The sequence below is a fragment of the Molossus molossus genome, unplaced genomic scaffold, assembly GCF_014108415.1.
Source record: "Molossus molossus isolate mMolMol1 unplaced genomic scaffold, mMolMol1.p scaffold_m16_p_19, whole genome shotgun sequence".
NCBI lineage: Eukaryota > Metazoa > Chordata > Mammalia > Chiroptera > Molossidae > Molossus > Molossus molossus.
The window spans coordinates 46,809,657-46,836,020 of NW_023425354.1; the positions used below are offsets into that span (position 1 = coordinate 46,809,657).

At 50.9% G+C, this 26,364-nt stretch overlaps 1 protein-coding gene across 1 annotated transcript; it reads right to left on the reverse strand.

Moving 5' to 3' along the window:
- Positions 1 to 2,566: 2,566 nt before the first annotated feature.
- KIF1C (kinesin family member 1C) lies at positions 2,567 to 26,291 on the reverse strand. Its single transcript, XM_036268585.1, has 23 exons — positions 26,082 to 26,291; positions 24,288 to 24,407; positions 23,939 to 24,071; positions 23,470 to 23,546; positions 22,955 to 23,134; positions 22,267 to 22,332; positions 21,492 to 21,670; positions 21,294 to 21,405; positions 20,762 to 20,839; positions 20,537 to 20,602; positions 20,370 to 20,445; positions 19,834 to 19,912; positions 19,517 to 19,662; positions 18,520 to 18,689; positions 18,284 to 18,363; positions 18,082 to 18,157; positions 12,379 to 12,458; positions 11,404 to 11,498; positions 7,890 to 7,973; positions 7,326 to 7,512; positions 7,112 to 7,184; positions 5,595 to 6,209; positions 2,567 to 3,799 (listed from the first exon to the last, which is right to left on the reverse strand). Exons 3-23 carry the CDS (start codon positions 24,042 to 24,044, stop codon positions 3,116 to 3,118), a joined length of 3,309 nt encoding a protein of 1,102 aa, XP_036124478.1. The 5' UTR covers positions 24,045 to 24,071; positions 24,288 to 24,407; positions 26,082 to 26,291; the 3' UTR covers positions 2,567 to 3,115.
- Positions 26,292 to 26,364: the final 73 nt, after the last annotated feature.

Here is a 26,364-nt window from a genome sequence, read left to right on the forward strand (position 1 = left end):
GATTTTCTGGCTTTTGCTATGGGGATTTGCCCTTCTTCCCTTAAGACACTAACATGTGCTCCTTTGCACAGATTTCTAAAAATCCTGCTTCCGAATCTTCCTTCTCTTCCCTTTGTAGACCCCACACGACTGAGTAGTACTAAGCACATGGGCTAGTTAGGTGTTCATGAAATACTTGAACACACATTTTAGGATACATTTTCAGGAGGCACCCATGGATACTTTGGGGGTGAAGAAATATGGATTCTTTTCATGTTCTTCCTTTTACTTTTCTTTATTTGCTAAATTTGAAATAAAGCAAATCCCCAAACCTCCTCTCCTATAGGGACATCATTCCCTCTAAGGTTGGTCCACTTCCCTTACACTGTGCCAATGGCAGAAGGTGCTGAATGAATGTCCTTCTTCCCTTTCTTTGGAATTCAACAGCATCCATGGCGGAAGCGGGGAGGGGGTTGTCGGTGCTAATTCTGAAAGGAATCAGGTCTAGATGGAAGCTGGTCCAGGTAGCTGCTGACGTTAAATCTTTAAAAGGGAAAAGAACAATTTCACACCAAACCAAATTAGAAGCTAGGGCTCTAGGAAGGATATAAAAGACTGTATAAAGTCTTGGGAATCCAGGGGAAAGAACAGAAAATCCAAATGAATAACTAACAAAAGGAAAGAGGCCTCCAAAGAGAAAAATGGAGGAAAAAAGCAAATGGAATTTCTGAGGAAACTAAGGGTGAAATTGTACCAACGTCCAAATCGGGCAAGTGAGAAAACGGGCAGATTGTCGGGTAAATTCTGTCCCTGATTTTGGAGGAGGCCCACACACAGTGGTTCTCGCTCCTTCACAGGACAACTTTGGGAGAAACCAGAAACAGACTCGTGAAATAATTGAGAAGATCTAACATGTGGAGAAGGCAGCATGGTTTCTAGAAGGAAGAGTGGTATCTGATGTCCTAGAGGCATCAGAGATAAAGTCTGGGCTTCAGTCAAGTTGACTGTGGTTGGTATCCTAACTTTGCCTCTTAAGAACTGTGTGACCTTCAGAAACTCATTAATCTATTCAAACCTCAGTCTTCCCATCTGAAAAATGGAGACCAAAAGACACCTACTTTACAGGGCTGGTTTGAGGAGGATATACTAACGTGTAGCACAGGTAAGAGATTAGCAGTTACTTCTCTGAATAAAATCTAAAGTTCATCACATTTTTAAAGACTGATTTCGAAGTGAGAAATGGATAAAAATGGCAGATAACACATTGACATAAGGCAGTCTTTAGAGAAAAATTATCCAACTGTATTTTAAATGAATGAACTTCATCTTTCCCATCTTAACTCCCACAGCCCTGTCTGTACCATTCAGCATTCTCCAACCTGCAGACCTTCCTATCCAATCATCCTGCTCACATTTAGTCTCCATGACCAGATTATAAACTGCTCAAGTAAACGCTGTCACCAAACTATCCATTACAGTCCAGATCTTGAGTCACTGTCAACAGGTCCCTGAAGACCTGACAATCAAAGGTGTCAAAATAAAGGTAGTCAGCATTAGGGTATGGAAACCAAGAGTAAACTTAATCGTACCCTTGCTCAGAGCTGTGGTTTTGCTGCAATTAGGATAATGTCTGTGGTTTTGGCTGCTTGCACCTCAAGACCAACATCAGGAAGCTGCGGAGAAGCAGCTCAATTTCCATGTGGGTGGAAGTGTTTTCCTGAGAACAAGACGAAACCATGGGGATTCCAGGGTTTGACAAGGTGAAGGCCAAGCAGGGACACAATCTAACTTGCAAACCCTTTACAATGCTGCATTACTGTGGGATCATTCCTCCAAGTCAGAACATTACGCAGGCAGCATCCTTCTTGAAAACAGTCTTAAGACAAAATACTACTTGGAATACTGCATGGACCCTGCCCAAAGGCAGGAAACAGAAGCAGAATGAAAATAGTAAGTGTACCACCGGACCAATACATTCACTGGTGAATGCATCCAAGATGGAACAGAATTTGGGGAACTTAGGAAACCTTTCCAGCAGTTAAGTGATTACAGGAAGCAGACCCTCTCCTTGCCCCTCAAACCCCTCCATTTTCTGTGACCAGCTAGCTAGATTTGTGACAGACCTGTATTCCCTCTACCTCCCCTCATCCCTCCCTCTTTACTTCGTCTTGGGCAATGACAGTGGTGTTGGGGGCAGAGACGGAGACACTGGGTAAGCAAAAATAAAAGGGAAATAAAGAATGGGTCATGCACTCTGAAGGGAAGAGATCTGATGTTTCTATAATACCCATCTGGTGACCAGAACTTTAGATGAGACATATGTCCAGATGATACTAGTAGGTGGAAGTGTTTTCCTGAGAACAAGATGAAAATGGGGATTCCAGGCTTTGACAAGGCAAGGGCAGATGTTGCAAGTTCACGAAACCAAGGTAGGCATGTTCTTACATCTTGATCTGGGTGGTGACTGCATGGGATCATACCTATGTGAAAATTCAGAGCTGCTAACTTAAGATCCATGCATCCCACTTATATAATCGACACCTCCATTAGACACCAAAACCAAACAACCACCAGCCACAAGCTCCCTCTGTTTGCTATTCTTTATTGAAGGGTCCCACATCCTCTTGGGACCCCAGCCAAACCAGAAACCAGACAGGTCCTCCATTTATAGCAGGAGGCCTGGAAGGGGAGGGGAATGACTTATGAACCCGCCACACCTCCCTGGAAACAGAAACCACCACAGACAGACAGACAAGGGCTGGGGAAGAGAACTTGCCTCACTCTAGGTTCTCTCCCCATTGCCCCAACTTGAAAATAAAGTCAAACACTGGCTACACAGCACCCCAGCCTTCACCCCACCCATAGCAGCGTTTTTGGGACTCCCCTCAGCAAGGGGCAGCCCCCAGGCAGCTTCCTATCGCTCTTCCTTCACTTTGGTTTGCTCCTGGCAACTCCGTGCCCTCTTCCTTCCTTCAGCCTCCAGCCCATCACCCCCATGTCATCTAGCACCTACTCGAACCTTCTCTCTCATCTCTAGGGCCTTCCTGCCCCAGGACTCCTGGGGAAGCAGCATCTTGGGCATCTTCTCTCCTTCCAGCAAGGGGCCCTACCAGGCCCTCTGACCAGAATGTGGGACTCACACAGCTGCCCCACTCTCCTTGAGGTCAGGGGCTGAGCGCTGCCGTCTCATTCGTGGGGGAGTAGTGTATGGGGGGTAGCGGGGCCCTGGGGGCCGTTGGGCTGGGTATGGTTGGGGCTGCTGGGGATAATAGTTGTGCTTTTTAGGCTGGAAGTGCTGAGGTTCAGGCTGTGCAGAACCCCCTCCCCGGGATCGGCCCCCTCCATCCAGGGAGTTCCTGCGGGGACGGTGGGACCTTCGGGGACTTGGAGGCCTGCGGGCAGGAGTGGCCAGTGGGGGAGTAACTTCCTCAGGGGGTTGTGGGGGAGCTGGGGCTTCCCCACCCCCCATCCCTGGCCAGGACTCCCGGTGTTGGGGGTTGCTCTTGAAGGGGAAGCGCAGCTTACAGTCGTGAGGGGGCACAAAGCGGGCTGGGGGCCTGCGCAGCCCCCCACCCCGGCCCCCAGAGCCCTGCAGTCCTTGCAGTCGCAACTGCTCCTGCTTGAGCCAGCGAAGGCGGCCTCGACGAAAGGCAGGGTCCTCCTCCATCAGCCGTGACACCCGCTCCCAGCTCGACAGGGGTGGCGAAGTAGACCGGGCTGAGGGCACATGGTCATTGGGGGCTTCGTCCTCTACTACCTCTGACCCTGGGGGTGTGGCCCAGGTGGCCTCATCGGCTTCTTCATTCTCATCCTCATGATCCTGGGAGGGAGAGAGGGTGAGAAAAGAAGGAAAGTGAGAAGAGCTGTTTCCTGAGCACAGCAAATTTGGGAGCAGTCAGAAGGCCCTGGAGTAGCTGGATGTCAAGGGGTGTCCGGAGGGGCTTGGAGATAAGGGAGCCAGAATAGTGGTTTAGGAGCACCGGCCTAGGAGTCAGGGGGTCTGAGTTCAGTCCTGGCCTGCCACTTCACAGCTGTGTGGTCTGGAGCTGTGTGGTCTGGAACTTCAGCTTGTAACCTCTCTGTGCCTCAGTCTTTTCATGTATAAGATGAGGTCAATAACACTAGCTAGAGTTGTTCTAAGAATTAAATAAGCTAAACCATGTAAAATTTTAAAACAGTGCCTGGTGTATAGTAGGCACTCAACAAATACTGCTGAATAAATTATAAGCCCTGATGCCCAGCTGGTGTGGCTCAGTGGTTGAGCGTCGACCCATGAACCAACAGGTTGCTGGTTTGATTCCCGGTCAGGGCACATGCCCAGGCTGTGGGCCAAATCCTCAGTGGGGGGCATGCAGGAGGCGGCCAATCGATGTTCTCTCATCGATGTTTCTATCTCTTTCCCCCTTTCCCTTCTTCTCTCTCTCAAATTTTTTTAAAAAAAATTTTTAAGTGCTAAAAAAGAACTAAAAAAAAAAATTATGTGCCCCGAGGATATGGCAGTCAACAGAAAGGGAAGGAAAATACTTACCATCATTTTAGTGGAGTGAGACAGTCGATAAATGAGTAAGAAAAATACATAGTACGACACACATATTACATGTCAATAAAAAGTTAAATATAAGTGTATATATATAAACTAGTTAGTACATATTATTCATATTATATATAAGTACATAAATTATACAATATACTTTACATGAATTATACATATTGAGATGGAGAAGAACAGAATAAGGAAGGGGGATGAGAGGCCAGGGTGAGGTGGCTGCAATGAGTCACCAAAAGGGATCCACTGAGAAGTTATCCTTGTAGAAAACACCTGAAGGAAGTGAGGGACAAGCTGTGAGACAGGAGGAAAGGCATCTAGGTAGAAGGAACAGCAGGTGCAAAGGTACTGAGGCAGGAGTGTGCCCTGCAAGTTCAAGGAACAGCAAGGTAGCCAGTGTGGCAGGAGTGGAGAGCGAGAGGAGAGGGAGCTGCGTTTGGAGATGCTGCAGTGGTTGATCCCCGGTTGTCCTCCACTAGAAGGCAAGCTGGAGAGAGCACAATTCTGTCTGCTGTGTAGCCCCAGGTTAGCACAATGCCTGGTATACAGTAAGCACTCAAATATTTATTTGTTGAGTGAATATATGCAAAACAGGGATCAGTGATAACACTGCCACTCACAGGGCTATTGTGAAGGTTAAATGTGGTGACACAGGAAAGTGCTCAGCACAGCAGCTACCACGGAATAAGTGATCACCCACAGAGGGGGCGGTTATGAGAATGGATGTATGAGAATATTCATCAAACAGTAACTTAAGAACCATACACTTTATATCAGTGGTTCTCAAACTTCATTGTGCCTCAAAAACACCTGGGTACTTATCATAAGTGCAGATTCATCCCTCAAAATGCTGATTGAGTAGGTCTCAGGTAGAACAGAACCCAGTAATTTGCATTTTCAGTTAGTATCCTGGTGACTGAGGCACACAACTTCACAAACTATACTGAGAAAAGCTACTATACGTCAATCAAGTTTCTGAAAGCAAGAAAGGGAAGGAAGTTGGAGGGAGATTCAGATTCAGAAAGGGAATAACTAAGGAGGGAAAAAACCAGGCCAAGGCCCTCTGTACCTGGGTCAGGGGGATGACCCTCTCCATGCGGAGCATGCGGTCCCTCAGGGCCTGCAGCTCGCGGTCCTTGCTGCTGTTCTGCAGCTTCACCTCCTGCAGAATCCCGGTCAGCTTGTCGATGTGAGCCCGGAGGTCCTCCACCTCCGCCCCGCGGGCTCCCTCCTCACCACCGCCACCGCCACCTCCGCTGCCTTCCTCCTCGCCCACAGTGTCCCAGACATCCCGGGCCACGGCCCTCCAGGCGTCCCCGGGACCCTCCGGCTTGCCATAGGTACGACACAGCTCCCGCATCTTGAGGGCGGCCAGGGCTTCAATCTCAGCCCGGCCGTGGCGGAAGTCGGCCAGGGCCACCTCGTAGCAGATCTCCTTCACTGCCTGCATCTTCAGATCAGCCATGGTGGCCCAGCGGGGGTCTTTGCCCTGAAGCCGCCGACGCTGAGGGATCTGATACACCCTGCGTGGGGCCCTGCGTTTGCCACTGCTGGGCAGCCCACAGCGCTTGACGATGGTCTGGACTGTGGTGGGTGGCAGCTGTTCCCGCAAAGAGGAGATGAGCCTCCAGCTCTCTTCACAGGAGCGCTTGTCTGAGTCGTCCCCACTGTCAGAGTCCGCATACTGGGGCCAGAGACAGAGCAAATGGGGAGAAGGCTAAGGACATCCCAAAGCCCTTGAGTTCCGACAATACTGGAAACACCCTTCAGAACCTCACACCCTAGGGTGGGCTGCTTAACCTCTGCTGCTCCACGCAATGGAAATGACACCACTATCTCCCTCACAGGTACATATTGAAGGGTAATGTATACCAAGTGTGGGGACAGTGGCTGGCACAGAGAAAGTGACCAATAAGTATAAGCTGCAGCTATGTCATGTCAACTCTAGATTTCTTGCATATGTGTTACTACTCAGGATGAGGTTAAAGATTTAAAAGTCCACATGAAGCCCTGGCCAGTTTGGCTCAGCAGTTAGAGCATCGGCCTGTGGACCAGAGAGACCTGGGTTCGATCTCTAAGGGCATGTACCTCAGTTGCAGTTTGTCCCCAGCCCCGGTTGGGGTTGTGCAGGAGGCAGCCACTCTATGTGTCCTTTCACGTCAATGTTTCTCTCTCTCTCTCTCTCTCTCCCTCCCACTCTATCTGAACAAAAATGGAAAAATGTCCTCAGGTGAGGATAAAAATAAATAAATAAATAAAAATAAAATTCCACATGAAGAACAATCTTAAATAAATAATAGTACAGGCAGTACTTTGCTATGCTAAAAATCATAAAGGTACCACAGGATCGACCAACTGGGGTCTGGGAAGCCCTGGGAGGAACTCTAGTTCCCTGCACACAGTGTCACCCCAGGTCACATTTCTCTCACAAATGTCTTCTCCTAGACGCTACCCTCACCCCTTGTCCCCATGCCCACTCCCCGCTCTGGCTCAGTGTGGACCCAAAGCGGATTCAGGCTGCAGCACTGCCAGCCTGGTATCCATCTCCTGCCTCTGCATGACCCACCAAGCCCGCGGACTCCTCACCAGTCGCTGCTGCTCCAGCAGAAGATCAGCCTCTTCCTTTTCTTTCCGGTACTGATTCTCCAAATCCTGTAGCCTGGGATGAGGGAGGGAGGAGGAAGAGCCGTGTGAGATTCTGGAGCCACCTCAAAGAGATGTCCGACACCATGATGCTGGGGCCTGGGGGCTTGGGAGGGCCAGCCTAGCGGGCCGGGCATGGAGCACCCTCTCCTCACACCTCTTCTCCATCTCCAGCTTGATGTCAATGCCTTGCTGCTCCAGCAGCTCCTTCTGGGCAAAGTTCCAGTCCACGGGCTCAGAGGGTGGTCCTGGGGGTGGGGGAACCCCTCGCTCCCTTTCCAGCCGTGCCTGCTCCGGGTGATTGAAGCGGAAAACGTGGTTCTTGCCCATCACAATCCTATTCCCTGGAGATGGGAGGAGGGAAAAGTGGACTCGCTCCCCCATAGCAGCAAACTCATCCCCATACCTGAGGTGCACAGGGTCTTGCCCACAAGTCTGAGAGCGGTCTAAGTCAAGGCACTTCCAGCTGACACCAGGAACCACCCTGTCCCTGACAACCAAAGGGAACTGGGGGAATTTGGCATTTTCTTCCTACCCTGGGACAGCAAGAGAAACCAAAACCTGACTCCTTGATTTTCACTTCCCAGTTCCTTCTTCTTATCTCCATGCTGTTTCCTGTTTATTTCTGGGTGCTGCCCTCAGATTCACCAAGGAAGCTCTGCCCTCGCACCTCCTATGCACAGCCATGTCTAGAACCCTCCCTCTGTAACACTTCCTTTACCTGACTTCAGCACCAGTGGCTCCGTCACAAGTTTCCCATTGACATAGGTCTCAGCTCCTTCACAAGGCTCGAGGGTGACCACCACTGAGGGAGAAAGAGAAAGGAAGTGATTAGACCCTGGGGGTAAAGGGGTTATGGTCATACTCCCATCTTGCATTACCCCCCAAAATACATGCTCCCTCCAAGTCCCACCCCCCAGTACCTGTTAGGGGTGTCATGGCCCCTCTGGCAGGCAGCAAGGGAAAGGAAGAGCAGAAGGAGGGTTAGAGCCCCAGCTAAAATTCCCAAGAGCCTCTACAGGGGCTCTGTACTCACCCACCACCAACCTCCCCACAGCAGCTTAGCAAACCAGTAATTCTCAGGGGCTTTCATCTCATAGCCAACTGGTCATCAGGCCCTGTCATTTCTGCCTTCCAGATATCCATTCCTTCCTTTCCAACTACATTATCCCTGGTTAGGCCTGGATTCCTCCAGCAGGCTCCAAGCACACTTCTGTCTGATGCATCTTGCAAAACACCAGTGGACTAATCTTCTCAAGCCACGACCAACAGATCATTGTCTTAACAGGACGATGTAAAGTCAACCCAACCCAAACATTTATCAAGGTGTTCCTCTGAACAAATCACCAAGCCTACTGCTTGCTGGGACATGAAGATACATGAGGCAGCTTCCTGTCCTCAAGGAGCACAGAGAGAGTCCTGTATCCCATAAATCCAGGCTCTGTGATTCCTTAGCTGAGGGACACTGAGCAAGTCACCCAATTTCTGTGAGCTATGAAATGGCATAATGAAAGACTTCCCATTCTATAGCTCACAGAAGTCAGCTCAGAGTGGTTGAAAGCTCAAATAAACTGATATGTGAAAGAGAGCTGTTATTTATGCTACAGGTAATAAAGAAAGCAGAGTGAACTGTAAAATAGGCAGAGATGGGACAACTGACCCTATGGGAGTACAAAGAAAGCAGAGAAGAACTCAGCTTAGACAGAGGACTACAAACGATTATGGGAAAGCAGTCATTTCTAAGCCGATGCTTGAGCGAAGACTCAAATTTCAAGGGGAAGAAATGATGGGGAAGAGAAAGAGCCCTGGCCAGTTTGGCTCAGCAGTTAGCACATTGGCCCACGAACCAATGAGTCGAGGGTTCGATTCCAGTCAAGGGAATACACCTCTGTTGCAGTTAGTCCCTGGCCCTGGTTTGGGTCATGCGGGAGACAACCAGTCAATGTGTTTCTCTCACATCAATGTTTCTCTCTTTCTCCCTCTCCCTCCCTCCCACTCTATCTGAAGAAAAATGGAAAAATATCCTCAGGTGAGGATTTAAAAAATAAAAAGAGTGAGAGAGAAAGAGCTAAGCATCACCATATGCCCCAGAACAGCCAAGAAAGAAGGCATCAGAGGAGAGGATGGTGTGCCTATAACAGGTACCAGTCTATGCCCACCCTTACTCCCTGACATGGCCCAAAATTCAGTCATCCAATCCACAAATACACTGCATCCCTACTATCTGCCAGGCACTATTTGAGGTCATGGAAATACAGTAGAAATAAAAACCAAAACCCCTGCTCTTACAGAGCTCATGTCCAGCTGGTAAGATAAACACAGCAAATAAATAAATCAGGAGATGATCTCAAGTCAGGAAGATAGGTGTTATGGAGGAAAATGGGGTCAGGCAAGGAGAGAATTTTGCTCCAGCTAGCCAGGGCAGCCTTCTGAATGTCCATGAACCCACAGCAATCTGTACTAAGGCAGCCCAGAGCATAGCCCTGGAGCCTGCCATGCTATATTCAAACCCAGTTCTGCCATCTTCTAGTTATACTGCACCTCCCTGGAGCTGCATGAGAAAAAGCCAAGGCACAAAGTAGACGGTCAGTGATAACTATTCTAAGTTCGAACCTACTCCCTCTGCCTGTCTTTGGTCAAGTCTTCAATCTGCTGTAGGAACAGAGGCCCAAATGGACCTAACCTTTAGAGCCCCCAGATTCATCAGTTGCTTTTACTGATAACGTTTTTCATGCCTGTCTGTCATCTCTCAAAACCCACTCTGAGCTCCTGAAGGTGGGCTCACTCTGTTGCCCTTGGATGATTTTGGTATCACCCCAGCGTGACTTGAGGTAACTGCAGAACAGGAACTCGGCAATAACTCACTGAGCTGAACTGATTCAACTGCTTTTAGCCCACAGTGCCGGAAGCATCTGCTGCCACTGGGGACGTGAACCAGACCAGAACAACTGCATCAATCTACTGACCCTGACTCGACTTGGAGTGGTAAGCATGCAATACAATATACAGATGAGCCCGGCCGGTGTGGCTCAGTGGACTGAGCATGGTCCCATGGACTGAGATTTCCTGGTTCAATTCCCAGTCAGCACACATGCTTGGGTTGCGGGGTAGATCCCCAGTGGGGGGCATGCAGGAGGCAGCCGATCTACGTTTCTCTCACATCAATGTTTCTCTCTCTCTCTCCCTTCTTCTCTCTCTAAAAAGATCAATAAAAATGTATTTATATATACATATATGTCTATATCTATATATATATACACATGATGTATTATAGAATTATATACCTGAAACTATATAATTTCATTAACCAATGTCACCCCAATAAAGTCAATGAAAAAAAAAAAATCTGCTGACCCTGAACCAACTAAAGCTCAATGGGCATGTCTTAAACCTGAGCTATAAGCCACGCAACAGTGTATTTTCTTATTTCTAAAAATGTGCTGACGTTGCATGTCCCATCTCCCTGTGTCCTCAAAAGCATCAGATTTTCAGATTTGTGAGACATAAGGCATGAGTTCAAGGTGGTGAGGAGCTCGTGTAATATCTTCCACCCTGCCCAGCATATTTCCTAGAGCTCAACTTTACTTGGGCCTAATTTAACACAAATCATTGCATTTTTCAAAAATGATGGATCAAGAACAAAGATGACCTGAAAATACACAGGAGTATTATTTTGTTGATGTCAGACAAGCAACTACCTTCACCCTTAGGGCTTGTGGGTCTTAAAAACTTTTGTAGCTATGGCCACATAAGGGCTAAAAGTCTCAGAAAGTTTTGGAATCAGAGGAATACATGGGCCAATTTACTCCCTGAAACCATTGCAGTCATAGCTGGATAGATATACAGGTGTTCCAGAGATAAATTCAGATAGCCCACTAGAACAAATACAATTTTTCATAAAAAATGACCAGGGTGCTATTTTAGGATAGAAAATCAAGGAAGAAAGCGTACTTCCTCTTCACCACAATTTCACCCTCTGGCATGCCAGTGTTCTGTTTCTGCCTCGGCAACCCTCGCCACTCACTGCCCTTTGCAGTCTGCACCCTCAGGGTGGGTGCAGACAGCCTGGCCCTTGATACTCCTCCACTGCTTACCATGATCTCAAAGGCCCTGTGAGGGCGGGGACATATCTCCTCTGGCATGACTGTGCACCCAGTGCCCAATTCAGAGTGTGAGACATGGGGCCACTCTCTCTCCTTGTTTGGCCACTCCACTCTCACTCCCTCAGCCTGTACCTTCTCCGTCCGCCTGAGGGATGCTCCGAAACAGACAGTGTTGCTCCTGAATGAACTTCCCGGTCAGCTTGATGTCCACATCTACCTGGCCAACCCTGGGAAAGCAATGGCCAACATTTCCTAAGCAGGTGCCAAACATTCACCAAGCCCCTTTTGAACAGAAGTTCTTCCAACTCTGTAAGCTAAGTGTAATTACTTTTACTTCACAAATGAGGAGGCTAAGGCTCAGAAAGGTATGCCCTAGGTCATGCAGCCCAGCAGAAGTGAGGCTGGGATTTGACTGCAGATCTGACTGACTCCCAAGCCCCTGTCCTCAGTCAATATGTTACACAGCAGAGGAGAAAAGCGATCAGGGAGCGGGATGGGCGTCCTCTGCCGCAAGCCTCCCATCCATCCTTAGAGCTTATCACCCTGAGGGCTCACTCTCTCCCAAGGACAGCTAGTAAGTGACTATAGTGGAACAGAAAGGGCACCCTCACCTCTTTAACACCAGGAGGTGACCTCAGAGGCACCAAGCTATAGGGATACGCATTAGCCAGTGAAGCCACCTGCAGCATAGGTACTGACTGCCCCTAAACAACATGGGCCTGGGACCACGATTCCCTCCATGCCACAAGGAAGGTCCCATCAAGGGAGACCAAGGCAGTGGTGCTAAGGACTAAAAACGTGGCAGTCTACATTTCCAACCCGCTCCTGTGCTCCAATATATCAGGAACTATCCCCCACAAGCACTGGGTCAGTTTGGTCCCAGGAGGCATCTCACCCAAACCAAAGTGGTGGGTGAGGCAGGACAGCCACTTAACAGCCAGGCTCAGCGACTTCTCAGGAAGCCTAGAAAGTGAGCAGAGCTGTGCAGTCAGCTGTCCTGACATCTGGAATGAGGTCACCAGGAAAGGGAGTCACTAGTGTGACCGTCCCTCTGCAATCACACCACAAAATGAGAGGCTGCCCCATAGGCCACTGATTAAACACTACCTGGTAATGCCATCTTTGATGTGGTAGAGCAGACATTCTGACATCAGAGGGTCTTCATTCAGGTTCACCAGGTGAGGAGTCTGTAGGAAAGGGGGTTGGTCAGACGATGGATCCTTAGAGCCAGCCAGAGAGGTGTCGCAGGAGAGGAAAGGAGCTTCAGCAGACATCCCTCCCTCACTCGGAGAACTCTCTCCCTCTCCTGACTCCCACTTACTCCAATCACTTTCAGGGCAGCCTAACCCACCCTCTCCTCACACACAAGGGGCCTACAAAATAACCCCACCTAGCTACCCCTTCGTAGTTCGTAGGTCGGCAACCCTTCCAAAAGCCCCACTTCTTCAGAGGCACCTCAACCCACACATCTCCTCAACCAGAGACCTTAGAATCCATCTGCCCTCTCCTCTGCTTTCCCTGTATTCCCTGTCCCCAAGTTCACCACTCCTTCCTTCAAATGTATCCTGCCGCCTGGCCGGTGTGGCTCAGTGGTTGAGTGTCAACCCACGCACCAAGAGGTCGCCGGTTCAATTCCTGGTCAGGGCACATACCCAGATTTCGGGCTAGATCCCCAATAGGGGGTGTGCAGGAGGCACCTGATTGATGCTTTTCTCTCATCGATGTTTCCATCTCCCTCTTCCTCTCCCTTCCTCTCTTTCTGAAAATCAATAAAAACATTTTTTCTTTAAAAGTGTCAGTTCAGCCCAGCCGGTGTGGCTCAGTGGTTGAGCATCGACCCATGCACCAAGAGGTCGCCATTTCGATTCCCGGTCAGGGCACATGCCCAGGTTGTGGACCCGATCCCCAGTGAGGGGCATGCAGGAGGCAGCCAACCGATGTTCTCTCTCACTGATGTTTCTCTCTCTCTCTCTCCCCCTTCCTCTCTCTCTAAAATCAATAAAGAAAAAATAGATTAAATAAATAAAATAAATAAAATGTCAGTTCAATTCAAAAGCATATAAAACAGATCCATTTTTCCCAGCAGAGCCGCCACTCTTCCCCAGCCCCGGCCTGCTCCCAGCCCCGTTTCACCTGGGGCCAGGGTTACTGCAGCAGCTGCCTGGCGTTGTCCCTGTCAAGGCCTCCCTGACCAAATCCACCCATCTAACTGGCTGATCATTATGTTCCTCCACACTGAAAACAGCCCATTTCCTTCCTCAAAGCATCTTTTCTCTAGTGACACTCACACCCTCCTCAGGCATTTAACTCTGGAAGTATACAAGCCCTATTACCTCTACACCCCCCTCACATCACTGCGACCAAGCCTGGGGATGTCTCTCTCCCTACCATCTGCTGCTTCGGCTCATCCTGCCACAGCTCTGCCTGACATCCTGCCATCTCCAGGGGTCTCCCAGCTTTCCTGCTCATACCACACCATGGCCGTGTCACACTTCTCCACTCAGACTTCTCCAGCTGGCACACCATGCGTACCTGACGTAAGCCTGCTTTTTAGGTTGGTATCCCTGAGCCTCATCCACATCAGGGCCCCAGCCCAACTATCCAAGCCCCTTTCCAGGACTCCTCTCTCTCCTTCCCACCCAGTAGACTGCTGAATACTCATTCCAGAAGACCTCCTTCATCCTTGACCAACCCTGGGAACTGTTCCCCATGTCCTCTCACCTGGAACAGCCTCCCTCCCAGACCCATCCCTATCCCCACCTATCAAAATCATTCACTTCATCACAGTCTGTCTCAAATGCCACTTCCTCCACGAAGCTTTCCCCTGCCTTCCAACTGAATACAAGATCCTCTGCTTCCTTCCTACAAGGATTTACTTTCTAAGACCCTGTGAGGTGCTAGGTGGGACACAGAGATGAATCAAACCCCAATTCTGCTGTCCTGTTGGCAAAGAAATCAGAGTTAACTTGGGAAGATAAGACTTGGCAACGTTACAAGTGGGAAACAGATGCCTCACAGTAGAGTTTCTGATCTATTCACACCTTCACTTAGCTCATTAATTCATTCACTCATTGGTTCCACGAAGTTGAGTGCCACCACATCCTGAGAGGGGCTCAGATGCAAAGATGAATAAAGTGAAAAACTGTGGGAGCTCAGAGGTTCAAGAGGACCCCAGGGAAAGGCAGCATGGGGATCTGATCTTTGAGGATGAGGAGGGCGTGGACATGCAGAACAAAGAGCATTCCAGGTGAAAGAGGAGTGTGAACAACAGCATTGAGGCAGGAAAGCACATGGTGTAGGGAAAACAGCCAGGAGTCGGGGCACCATGTTTCTCTGGGGACCCCCTGAATGGTAATCCCAAGGCTGTGCCCGTGGTGGATATAACGTGTATCCATGTCTGCCCCTCCACCCAGGCACTCCAACCATCACTACTGCCACACTTCCTCTTCTCCTGAGGGCCTCTCACGCCCCTCCCAACACTGCAGTGTCAGGAATGGCAAACACTGATGGGCTCTGGAAGCAGAAAGTGATCTATCCCTCGGGAGAGGGGACATGATTTAGGGCAGTGCTTTTCAATCTTTGTTCAGCCCTGGAACTCTTTGTTCAAATGAAACCTTATCTAGAAGCCTAATATGTCAAGCAGATAAGCAGGGAGCCACTCAGGATGAGGTTGGGGGTGGGGGACCCAGAGTTTGGTCTAGCCCCCCACCCCCACCCACCTCCATCCCTGTAAAAGAAGCTCCAAACCAGGTTTAAAAATCACCTATTTAAGAAGGCCTGGTGGTGGGGGGTTCCCAGAAAGAGGGAACTTTCCCTAAGGCTCTTGGCTCTCTTCAAGATGAACGGTAGCTCGTCCCCTAGGACTAAATTCCCCATCCCACCATTCCCAGGCTGGAGCCACCAAACCGATTTCCCCATTTGTAGGTCTAACAGCTCTCCCTCCTGAAACATACATGCCTTTTAAACATAGGAAAATATGTTCTTCTTCATCACCTTGATAAAATTCAAAAGCAAAACACCATTTTACAAGATTGGCAAAAATCAAAAAATAGAAGAGGGCGAAGAACATGGCTTCTCTTGTATGTTGCTTTTTGACATGGTTATCATCTTTGCAGGGCACTTTGGTAAAATAGATCAAAATTTTACATAGCGACCATGTAACCCCAAATCTCTACTTCTAGGAATTTTTTCTACAGATAAAAGACCTATTTAAGACCACCCATTGCAATATTGTTTATAGTATTAAAGAATAGGGTACAACCTAAATGACCATCAGTAGAAAGCTGGCTAAATATATTATCTTACATCAATAGGACATTCTGACATCACGAAAAAGGACAGACAGAATTCCAATGTTACATGAAAAAGTACGGTATAGCCCTGGCCAGTTTGGCTCAGCGGTTAGAGTGTCGGCCTGTGGTCCAGAGAGACCCGGGTTCGGTTCCTGCTAAGGGCATGTACCTCGGTTGTAGTTTGTCTCCAGCCCTGGTTGGTTGTGCGGGTGGCAGCCACTCGATGTGTCCCTTTCACATCGATGTTTCTCTCTCTCTCTCTCTCCCTCCCACTCTATCTGAACAAAAAATGGAAAAATGTCTTCAGGTGAGGATAAAAAAAAAAAGTACAGTATAAACTGTGCAGCCACTACTATTCCAAAAAGAGAACATGCTGCGTGCACACACACCTGTGTCTAATTAGACATAACCCACACAGGTGTGTGCACTGGCTACCTCTAGAAGAACACATCGAAACCTGATAATAGGGCTTGCCTCTGGGAGGGAAATCTAAAGGGGGGAAGGAAGAAGACTTCCTTTTCACTGTACACTCCTCTCAGCACTATGTGAAGGTTCTCTGTATATCACTTTTATGTGAATAATTACAAATAAAACAAAACAATACCCGCCCCTGTTGGTCTCCAGGCTTCAAAAGGTGGCATCCCTGTGCAGTGGAGCCCCCCAGGGAAGAAACACCCACCCCATCAGTTTCTCCACCACTTTCTACCTTTCCTCCAACCCTGCAACTGTGGTGGAAGCTTCTCAGGTACCCAGCACCTCAAGGTGGCTGCAAGCCATGTTGAGAGCCATCTTTAGCCCCTCCCCAGTTGCAGACCTCAGAAGAATCCCAAAGCCCTGGGTACCCACCCCTGGACCAGGTCTCTCAGCTCAGCTTGCCACCTCCAGCACCTACCCATAGCTCTCTCTCTCCCTCAATGTGCCCTAAGTCATGCAAAACAAACACTTCTCATCTTTTCAGATCCCTGTTCAATGATCCCTGCTTGCTCAGTCTCTCAGACGGCCCTGATCTTATGAAACCAGGAGGGGCCTTCTTCCAATAACCCACTACCTCTTCTAGGAAGCCCCTGTAACCCCTGTCTGCACCAAGCACTGTATCTGATTTTAGGGCCTGCTCCTGTTTTCCTTCTTAAGGCGGACCCAACAGACATGGCTAGCTCTCCAGGGGGAATGAAAATTCCTGATTTGCTCAAACTGGCCTCCACATCATCCTTTCATCAGTATGCACCGTCCATACAGCCGTATTGGCTTGTCTATGGCTAGCATCCATTCTGATTGGTCCATTCTCATACCCTGTTGGTTATTAAAGACTTTGAATTCCATCCCTGCTTCAAGCTGAACCTAATCACTCCTACCCTGCCTCCTTCCTTCTTCCTTCTTCCTTCTTCCCTCTTCCCTTCCCTTCCCTTCCTTCTTTCCTCTCTGCAAAGATGTACTGAGTACCTACTACACAGCAGGCACATGGCAGATGCTGGTATGCCCCATTCACTGACCCTCCCTGTGTTTGCTTAGCCTAATGTTCTCCCTGCTCCTCTCTACTCCCAAATCCTGACCATCTTTCAGGCTCCACTTTCCAAACCATCATTTCCAGGAAACCAGTTTCCATCCATCTCCAGGCTGTACTCATACTACCATCTTTAAACCTCTCACTGCATCTACAATCAACATTTTTTCTTTCTTTCTTTTTTTATTGATTTTAGAGAGAGAAAGGAAGGGAGAGGGAGAAAGATAGAAACATTGATGAAAGAGAACATCGACTGGCTGCCTCCTGCATGCCCCCCCACTGGGGATTTAGCCCACAACCTGGGCATATGCCCTGACTGGGAACCGAACTGACGACTCTTGGTACATGGGCCGATGCTCAACCACTGAGCCACACCGGCCAGGCTACAATCAACATCTTACAATTTGGTGCTTACTCCTCCTATATTCCCTTTACAGTCTTGCTTTCCCCACTTATCCTTTTAAAAATATATTTTTACCTAATTTTTTGAGTAGATACTATAGGTACAGGGTATAAATTTCAAATGATACAACAGAGTGTACAGTGAATAAATCTCTATCCAACCAACCTCTAATCTCCCAGGTCCTCTCCCTCTCTCCTGGGGTAACCACTGAAACCAGTCTCTTCCGAATCCAGAGATAAATTCTCTGCCTGAACTCACACACACACGTGTGTGAGGTTATGTTTGTAAATACCTAAATTCTAAGCAGCTCTTGAATCCCTCTAAGGGCAGGGATCCTGTCATCCTTCTGTGGTCCCTAGAGTCCCTGGCCACAGGCACTTACTGAGCTCTCACCTCTCTGGCTAACTGTCAGATGAAGGGGGAGAAAGAGGCAGTGATGGCCAGACAACACAGAGAGAAGGTGGCAGGAATGGGGACACAGATGACAGGTGAACAATTCAGAGACCCCAGAGATCAGAGTTAGAACTTATCACCCTCCCACCCCCAAACCTCTTCTCTAAGCATCTAGGGTCTCCGAGGCCTCTGTAGGCCTCTTCACCCAACTATTCACTCACCTTCTTCGGAGAGAAGACACCCACGGTTCCCCCGTCCTCCCGGACAGCCACCCCCATCTCAGCCAGCAATGCTTCTCTGCAGGCCAAGAGACAAATGTTAGTCTTATCATCGCTACCCATGAACTCCTCCCCTGCAGAATCTGACCTTCTCTCCCACCCCCATGCCTTCCAGGGCTCCAGCTGTCCCTCCTCCCCTTCACACCTCTCCATCCTCAGGGCTTCTGTCTTGCGTAGCTTCTCCTCCCAGGTCTCATTCAGCTCAGCTATGATCTTCTCTGTTTCCTGGGGACACAAGGCAGACAGGGATCGGGACAATCCAGGACAAGCTCCTACCATGAGGCCTACACCGCTACTGGGATTCCTTCTTCCTCTTTGACCCTGGCTTTGGAGAACTACCCTCCCATTAGTCCCCAGCCCTAGCCAGCTCCAGCTTCCTACCTGCAGCCTCTCCATGGCTTCCTCAGGCCCAATCTGGGATTCAGCGTTGGGGGAGAATGATGGCTCCAGTTCCCCATTGTGTGTGGGGGGAGATGAGGGTGAAGCTGGGGCAGGGGGAGACGCTATAGCTTGCAGAGCACTTCCAGGACTCCCCTCATCCACCTTCACGCCTGCAAGGGAGAAAGAAGTCAAAGGAGGTGGCTAAGGAAAGATATAGCTGATTGGAGACATATAGAAGACCTCACAGAAGACCAGTCTGTAAGGACTTCAAAGACATCTAGTCAACCTCCGCCAAGCAGGAAGCCCTCCTACTACAGCCTTAACAAATGGGCACCCCGTCTCGGCTTGCTCCCTTCTAGGGGTAGACTGCTCATTACTGAACAAGGCAGTGAGTTCCTTCCATTATTAGATGATGTGCATTATCAGAAAGTTCTTAGCTGTGTTGAGCTAAAATCTGCCTCCATTACATATGCCCATTGTTTCTAGTTCTGCCCTCTGGGATAAGAGAGGCTATACTGCTTTTTCTTTTGCAAGACTAACCTTCAAATGTGGAAAGTGAACATCATGTCTACCTTATCCTTCTCTTCCCAAGAACAGACATCCTTATTTCCCTCAGTGCCCCTCAGAACCCTGACTGTCCTCAATGGGATGGACCCACATACTGAATGCGTAATCCATACCTGATGAAGGCAACACAGTTCTACATCCTCTGAAAGGGACTCTGTTTTGTATCAGTGAGGCTAAGCATTAAATTTTAGAAACCATTCCACTGTTGACTGTTGTTAGCTTATTGGTCAACTAAAGCCCTAATGTCTCCCAAGAACTTCTATCATGACACAGTAAGTCCCCACTCCGTATCTGTATCCATATCACTGAGAATATAAAGGGCTTTGTGGTCTGTGGTCCCTCCCTGGCCCCAGGACTGGGCAAAGGCAAATGAGGAGGGATGAGGCAAGCCAAGGGGCATCCCTGAGCTGCCCCTCCCCTGGAGCCCTACCTCCCAGAGCAGAGGCTGAGAGCCCCTGAGCCATTAGCAGTTCCCGTAGCCGAGCCACCTCCTCCTGCAACTCTCGGATCAGCCTGGCATTAGGGTCCTCATTGATGATGGCATTGCAGCGGATCTGCTTGGTGCGGTCAGCATACCTGCGTGAGGAGGGAGGACAGGACTGGTGAGGCCCATACCCAGGTGACCTTAGTCTGCTGCCTATTTCCCCTCTCTCCCTCCCAGGTGGCTCATGGGCAGGGCCCTGAACTATCAGCTTTTCAGCTCCCCTGGTACTTTTCATATGCTGTCCCACCCCCCGAGAGCCCCACCTGAGGGTGCTGAGAGTCTCCTCGTAATTGATGTCTGCAGGGCTCAGGGCTGCAATCATTGCTGTGCGTGAGTTCCCACCTATGCATGGAGAAGAGGGAAAAGCTTAAGCTGGGCTGGGTCCTGAGAAAAGTCATACTGGATCAGGGAGTCTCAGTGCTCAGGCAGGAGTCTGACAGGGGCACTGTCCAAGGTAGTGTGGAGCTACCCATGAAATATGGTAGAGAGAGTAGAGGTGAGGTCAAAGAGACATCAGACATCTGTGGGACAAAGATCAAGGGGAGGAGGATGAAGTCAGCAGGGGGTGTGGGATCAAAAAGGGGTCATGGGCGGCCAGGTTAGTGAGGCTCTTGGCTTGTCAGGCAGGGTGTGGCCTTGATCTCAGCAATAGGGCATCTTCAAAGGATGTTCCCCAGGTCAGGGAATAGTCAATGCACAACTGGAGGATTTGAGATTCAAGGGGATTTTGTTAGATGTATCAAAGTGGGGTAGTAGAATGGTGGCAGGGTCAGCAAAGAGAGAGAGAGGAGTCCCTCACCCAAATTCTCCTTGAGCAGCCAGGTGAGCACAGAGTCCCTGTAAGGGATAAAATCTGACTTCCGCTTCTTAGATTGCTAGGGGATAGAAGGCAGAAGGAGGTCAGGGTAGGCCAACCCCTGTGTCCCCTTTCCCAGAGCCCCTTCTCTTCCCACCACCAGGTCTTACCATATCCGCAAGGGCAGAGATCACCTTCCCTAGAGTAGTCAGGGACTTATTGATGTTGGCACCTTCCTGGAAAGGGATAAGGAATGCGGGGAATGAGGCCCTACTCTCTCACTCCAATCCACTTCCCCAACCTCCTCCCCACAGCCAGAGTCCTAGGTTAGGATCAGAGACCACTGCACACAGCCCCCAACACTACCCCTGTTCATCTCTCCTAAGCCTCCTCACCTTCAGGCGCATGCCCCGGGCCCCTGAGGAGTCAGCCCGCTCACTCCCAGCGAGGTCCACCAAACTGATCTTACTAACCTGGGTCAGAGGAGAGAGGTAGGAGGTGACTGGGTCAGTGGGGCGTGGCAGGCAAATCAGCAGAATACCCAGCAAGGGAATTGGGCCATTGGCAAGGAATAGAGAAAGGCAGGAGGGGACAAGGAAAGGGAACAGGAAGAAATAAAATTTATGAAGACAATAATAAGGGGCTGGCTACTCATCCATTGGTTCATTTATTCATTCACAGATATTTACATGCCCACTGTGAGCCAGAACAAGGGACAATGGGATCCAAGCCCTGCCCTGAGAAGTCCAGTAAGAAAGACAAATAAGCGAATAGAAGATTATACCACACTGATCTGACAGGGGAAGGACAGAGGGCTATAGAAGCCTAGAGAAGGCACTCAAACCCAGTGTGGGCAGGGAGGACACAAGGCCATTTCATGACATCAATGTCCCTGTTACTAGGTAGGGATGGCAGGGGGAGTCCCACCTTCTCTGAATCCAGCCCAGTGAGCTGGTCATGGCAGCGCTGTGTGAAGACAATGGTGAAGACAGCATGGGAACGACTGCTGGTTTCATTCATGTTGGTGGCAGCCACAGTCCTGGGGGAAGGGAGTGGTCACTGGGTCCCACTTCTTACCTTCCTAAGCCTGGCTCCCTTTCCCTCCACTCCAGTGGCCCACCTTACCTCGCCTTATTTCCACAGTCCATGAGATCAGCAATGTCTGCATAGGAGGTCACAGCCAATTTAGACAAGTCTTGCACATAGGGGCCCAGGATGGGGTGCTCCCGGACCCGCAGAGAGCCCCGACTCTTGGGGTTCAAGAGGTCTCGTACTCGCTCACAATAGATCTCCATATAGCTCACCTAAGTGGAAGAAGAAAATAAGTAATAGTGTGGTGATTACCAGAGGGAAAGTGGGGGGAGGGGGTAGAAGTATGTATAGGGGGGATAAATGGTGATGGAAGACTTGACTCGGAGTGGCGAACACACAATACAACATATAGATGATGTATCATAGAACCATACACCTGAAACCTACATAATTTTATTAACCAATGTCAGCCCAATAAATTCAATGAAAAAGAAAAAAAACTAACAGACTAATAAAACACTATGAAACTTACCCTACACTCCGCTAAGTAGAAAACAATTGATTTCAGCTAACATACACTGAGCATTTACTAGGCACCAGGCATGATGCTAAGCAATTTGCATATGCTCACTGACTCACCCAACGACCCTAGGATATCGATCCCCCTATTATTATTTCACAGATGCAAATACTCAGCAGCTGAGAAATGAAATCATTTGCTCAAAGCCACAGCTACTAACTGGCAGAGCAATGAATCCCAGGCTATCTGACTCCAGAGATTGCCCTTGTTCTTAACGACTCTGCTCTCCCCCTCCCTATCCAGGAACACCATGCCCCCTCCCCACTGCCCACCTAGACCTGGGCTTACCTCCACAGAGTAGGAGAGCTCAGCACTCTGGTTCTTACTAACACGAGAGAAGAGGTCCTCGCAGAGCTGGAGAGGACACAGAAAAACTGCTGTTCACAGTATACCTGCGGCACCCAGCACCAGTCCAGGCCCTGTTCTAAGTGGCCCTGTTGAACCCTAACTCAGCTCTGAGGGAGGGGTCCTTCCCATTTTACAGATGGAAAGGCAACCTCAGAGAGGTTCACAGTCGCGCAGGGTCACAAGATAGTGTTCGGTGAGCCAGGAAGCAAACCCAGGCATCCTAACGCCAGAACCTGTGCGCAAGGCACTACACTGCACAGCCAGGAAGAATAAGACCAAGTCTCAGTTATCCTCAACTGGCTTCTTGTATAGCCACCACCTTAACTATGGTATACTCATCTACATGGAAAGTATACTCACAAGTGATTATGAAACAAGGGAAGTGGTAAGTGGCAGAACTAGGATTCAAACCAGGGCTCTCTAATGCCACAGCTTTGGCTCTCCTTACTGAGCCTTGTTGCTTCTGGTGAGGGTCCTGGATGTCCAGGTTCCAGCCAAGCCTTACCCCTATCACACCCATGTCAGTAAGGGCCTCAGAAAGCCAGTTCTCTGCTCCATAATCCTTAGATCCCAATGGGCAACTGAAGACACTCCCTCCCTGGCAGCCCTGCCAGATCCCAGCATGTACCTGGGGCACAATGCCCTGCTGCCCTGGCTCCTGCCGCCCCATCATGGTGTAGGATTTCCCAGCCCCGGTCTGCCCATAGGCAAAAATGCACACGTTGTAGCCTTCAAAGGCGTGAAGCAGCATCTCTTCTCCAATGTCTCGATATACTTGTTGCTGAGATGCAAACTGGGGGTCCTCAGCCTAGGTGGAAAGGGAGCAGAGACAGACAGCAGGAACCCTAGATGACTTTGTCCTTAGTGTCTAGGTCCCAGGAGTTTTGCCCCCATTGCCAATGATTGCCCAAAGGTTCTGTGGGCTTCCCCACCTCCATCACAGTCCTTGTCATCCCCAGGGGTTCTATTCAATCTCCTTCTGGTCCTAATTATCCCACAGGATTCTGCCTCCTTCATCCTGGTCCCAGTCACCCCAATCCCATCCAATCCCCCAGTGGTCCTATTTCCCTACAATGCCCACGCCCCAGGACCTAAATCCCCTGTCCCTCATTGCTTAGCTCTTCCCCAGCCCAACAACCTCACCGAAGTGTGTGACCAGTAGGAGTAGTCGAAGGTGAAGCTTTTGGGGCCATCCTTGCTTTGTTTGGGATTGATGATGGCTGAGGATCCAGGAGAGGGTAAAGGAAGGCCAAGGTCAGGTACTCCCAACTTCTGACCACTGCCCACAAGCCCCCAAATCCAGGCATCCTACAACTCCCCTCTTCTGTCCTAGTTCATCTCTCCCCTTTAATACTCCCCACCCCCTCCAGTACCAAATCTAATTTTGGCTTCCTAGGACCCGCCCCCACCAGACTGCCTCCTTGGATTGGGCAATGGAGAACTCCAGGCCAGCATTCCCCCTCCCAGGGACTTGGAGCATAGAAAGGCCAGCCTGCCCCAACCCCCACCCTTACAACTAGCACCTGCTCTGTGCTGGGCACAGCCCTACTCCCAGTTCAGTCCAGCAGGCCCACCCCGCCTGTGCCCAGACAGGCCCCTGGGACTCACTCACAGGTGGTGCTGCCCTGCATGCTGACCACACACTTGGCATCCTGGCTGGTCTCACGGGCATTAAAGGGCCGAACCCTCACTGCCACTTTCACCGAGGCACCAGTCATGGCTTCAGATACTCCCACCCTCCTCAGCTGGAGAACAGAGATATAAGAGGTGGTTAGAGCTGCTGGGGGGGACCTAGACATTGCCCCCCAGCTTCTCCAAGGAACCAATCTTTCCATCCCCCCTTCCTCAGCTACCCAACCCCTCAAGAACCCAGTTCCTATTTCCCTGGCCTTCCGCCCAATGTCACTCTCCTCAGGGACTCCCAAAGGTGTTCCTAGCTATATCCCAGCTTGCAGAGTTACCTGTCGTCCTGGCCCCAGACCAGGGGGGCTGTATCAGTTCTGGCTGCCACCGGCCCTCGTAGGGGGAGCCCCATCCTACACTTGGGGCCTGGCCACGCCAGCTGGGGCTGTGGGGGAACCCTGGTTGTGGGGGAAGAGTGGTTAGGAGGCACCTGTGGCTCCAGAGATGTGTTTGGGGTTGCATGATTGGAGGACAAGGGGTGGGAGTAATGTCAGGAAAAGTAAGGATGGCTGTCCCTCTGGAGTGGCCGAATGCAATGTGAATCCAAGGACAGGGATGGTGATATTTTTATTCCTCGTCACTCACAAGTGTACTGAACGTCAGATAGAGGAGAGGCTGCACAGAGGGCAATTCTGAGAAACGGACACATGGGCAGAGACACTAAGGGTGGCAGGAAGGGGGAAGTGGAGGGGCAGAAAGTCACAGACACCAAGAAAACAAGAGACACGAGAGAGAACGCAAAATCGAGGCCATGCTATGAAGGAAATAATGGGAGGAAAGGGAAGGAGAGAGCGGCCAACAAACACAGAAGTGGGAGAACAGACAGGGAGGAGAACTCCAGGGCAAGAGCACAAACTGGGAGACCAGAAGAGAAACAAGAGAGAAAATCCCAAAACTTAAAACCTACCCTAAAATTCCCACACAAGGTGAGCTAGGAGAAGTAGCACTCAGCTCCCACCCAAGGCCCACAACCTCTACCCAGAGGCAGGGGCTGCCAACAGCCAAAGTCCAAAGGCTGGAGGTACAGCCCAGGACTGGGATCCGCAGGGCCTGCCTGTGGCCCCAAACCCCTTGCCCAGCCCCCAGCACTTCCTACTCAGGATCCAGGACAATGGGCAGGGGAGGGCGGGGTCATCCTGCATCCATCCACGCCAGGGCTCCTCAGTTGAGGAAGCCAGAATACCTGTGTCTTTATGGGGAGAGGAGGGAAACACTGGGGTCTGTCCCCCTGAAAAGGGAGAGAAGGGAAAGGAGGCAGGCAGGTCCCAGCCCCTGCTGGAGGCTTATGCTATGGCGTCCACTGCCCTGGGGAAGGTGCCAGGCTGGAGCCCAGGAATGTGGGTGATCGGGTGCCCACACCCTAGGAGGAGAGGCTGGGCAGCCTACGCCCACGGAGACAGGGTGGAGAGTTTTGGAGAGATCGGGGATGCTGGGGCCCCTTCTGAGGCCCTAAAGGACCTCAAACCCCTGTCTCGTTGGCTGGGTCTCACCTCACCAGCCGTGGGGGTGGGGGTGCGGAGTGAGAAGGCTGGTCTGTCCCAGGACAGGAAGGGAGTAGCTGAAATTAGAGGCTTTCTCAGGAAGAACAGCCCTGACCCCCAGACCCTGGCCACACTGGTGGGGACACTCAGTGGTGACACCGCTGCGGCCAATGGGGCAGGGAATGAGGCGGCACGCCTGGGGGACAGCGGGGTAGAGGACTAGGGGACAGGTAGGTCAGCCGGTGCAGCGCAAAGGAGCAGGGGCTCCAGGGGCGAGCCGCGGCTGGGGACAGGCTGACCCGCCCGAACGGGGGCCCGGGGCCACCTGGACCTTGCCCGCCCGGCAGTTCTCACACAGGCCACGGCCCGGCCTTTCTGGGAGGCCGTGCGGACCCTGTCCAGCCAGCCAACAGAAGGCTGCCCGGGCCTGGCACCTCTCTGCGCCTCCGCGGGACAAACAGCACATGATCCCGGCTCTCACGGCCAGCCGGGCCCTGCCGGGTCCTGCAAACGAGGACCCCGCTCCCGCCCCGGAGCCCGACACATTCCTCCGCGGGCGTCCCCTCCCTCACCCCCTCCCCCAGCTCTCACTTCGTTGCGGCAGGGCTCCCGGAGCGGCTCGGCACAGTGCAAGGAGACAAACTTTCCGGGAAGCGTGAGACGAGAGCGGGGGAGATCCGGGGCCGGTTCGGGGCTGCCCCCGCCCCTCGCCGGGTCCCCGGGCGGCGGGCGGCGGACTCACGCCCCGCGGGCGGCAGCAGTAGCGGCGCCAGCGGCCGGCGCCCGCCCGGGCAGCGCGAGCTGGGGCGGGGAGCCGACGGGCACGCGCACGCGGGAGGGCGGGCGCGCGCCGCCCTGAGAAGGGCCCGGGAAC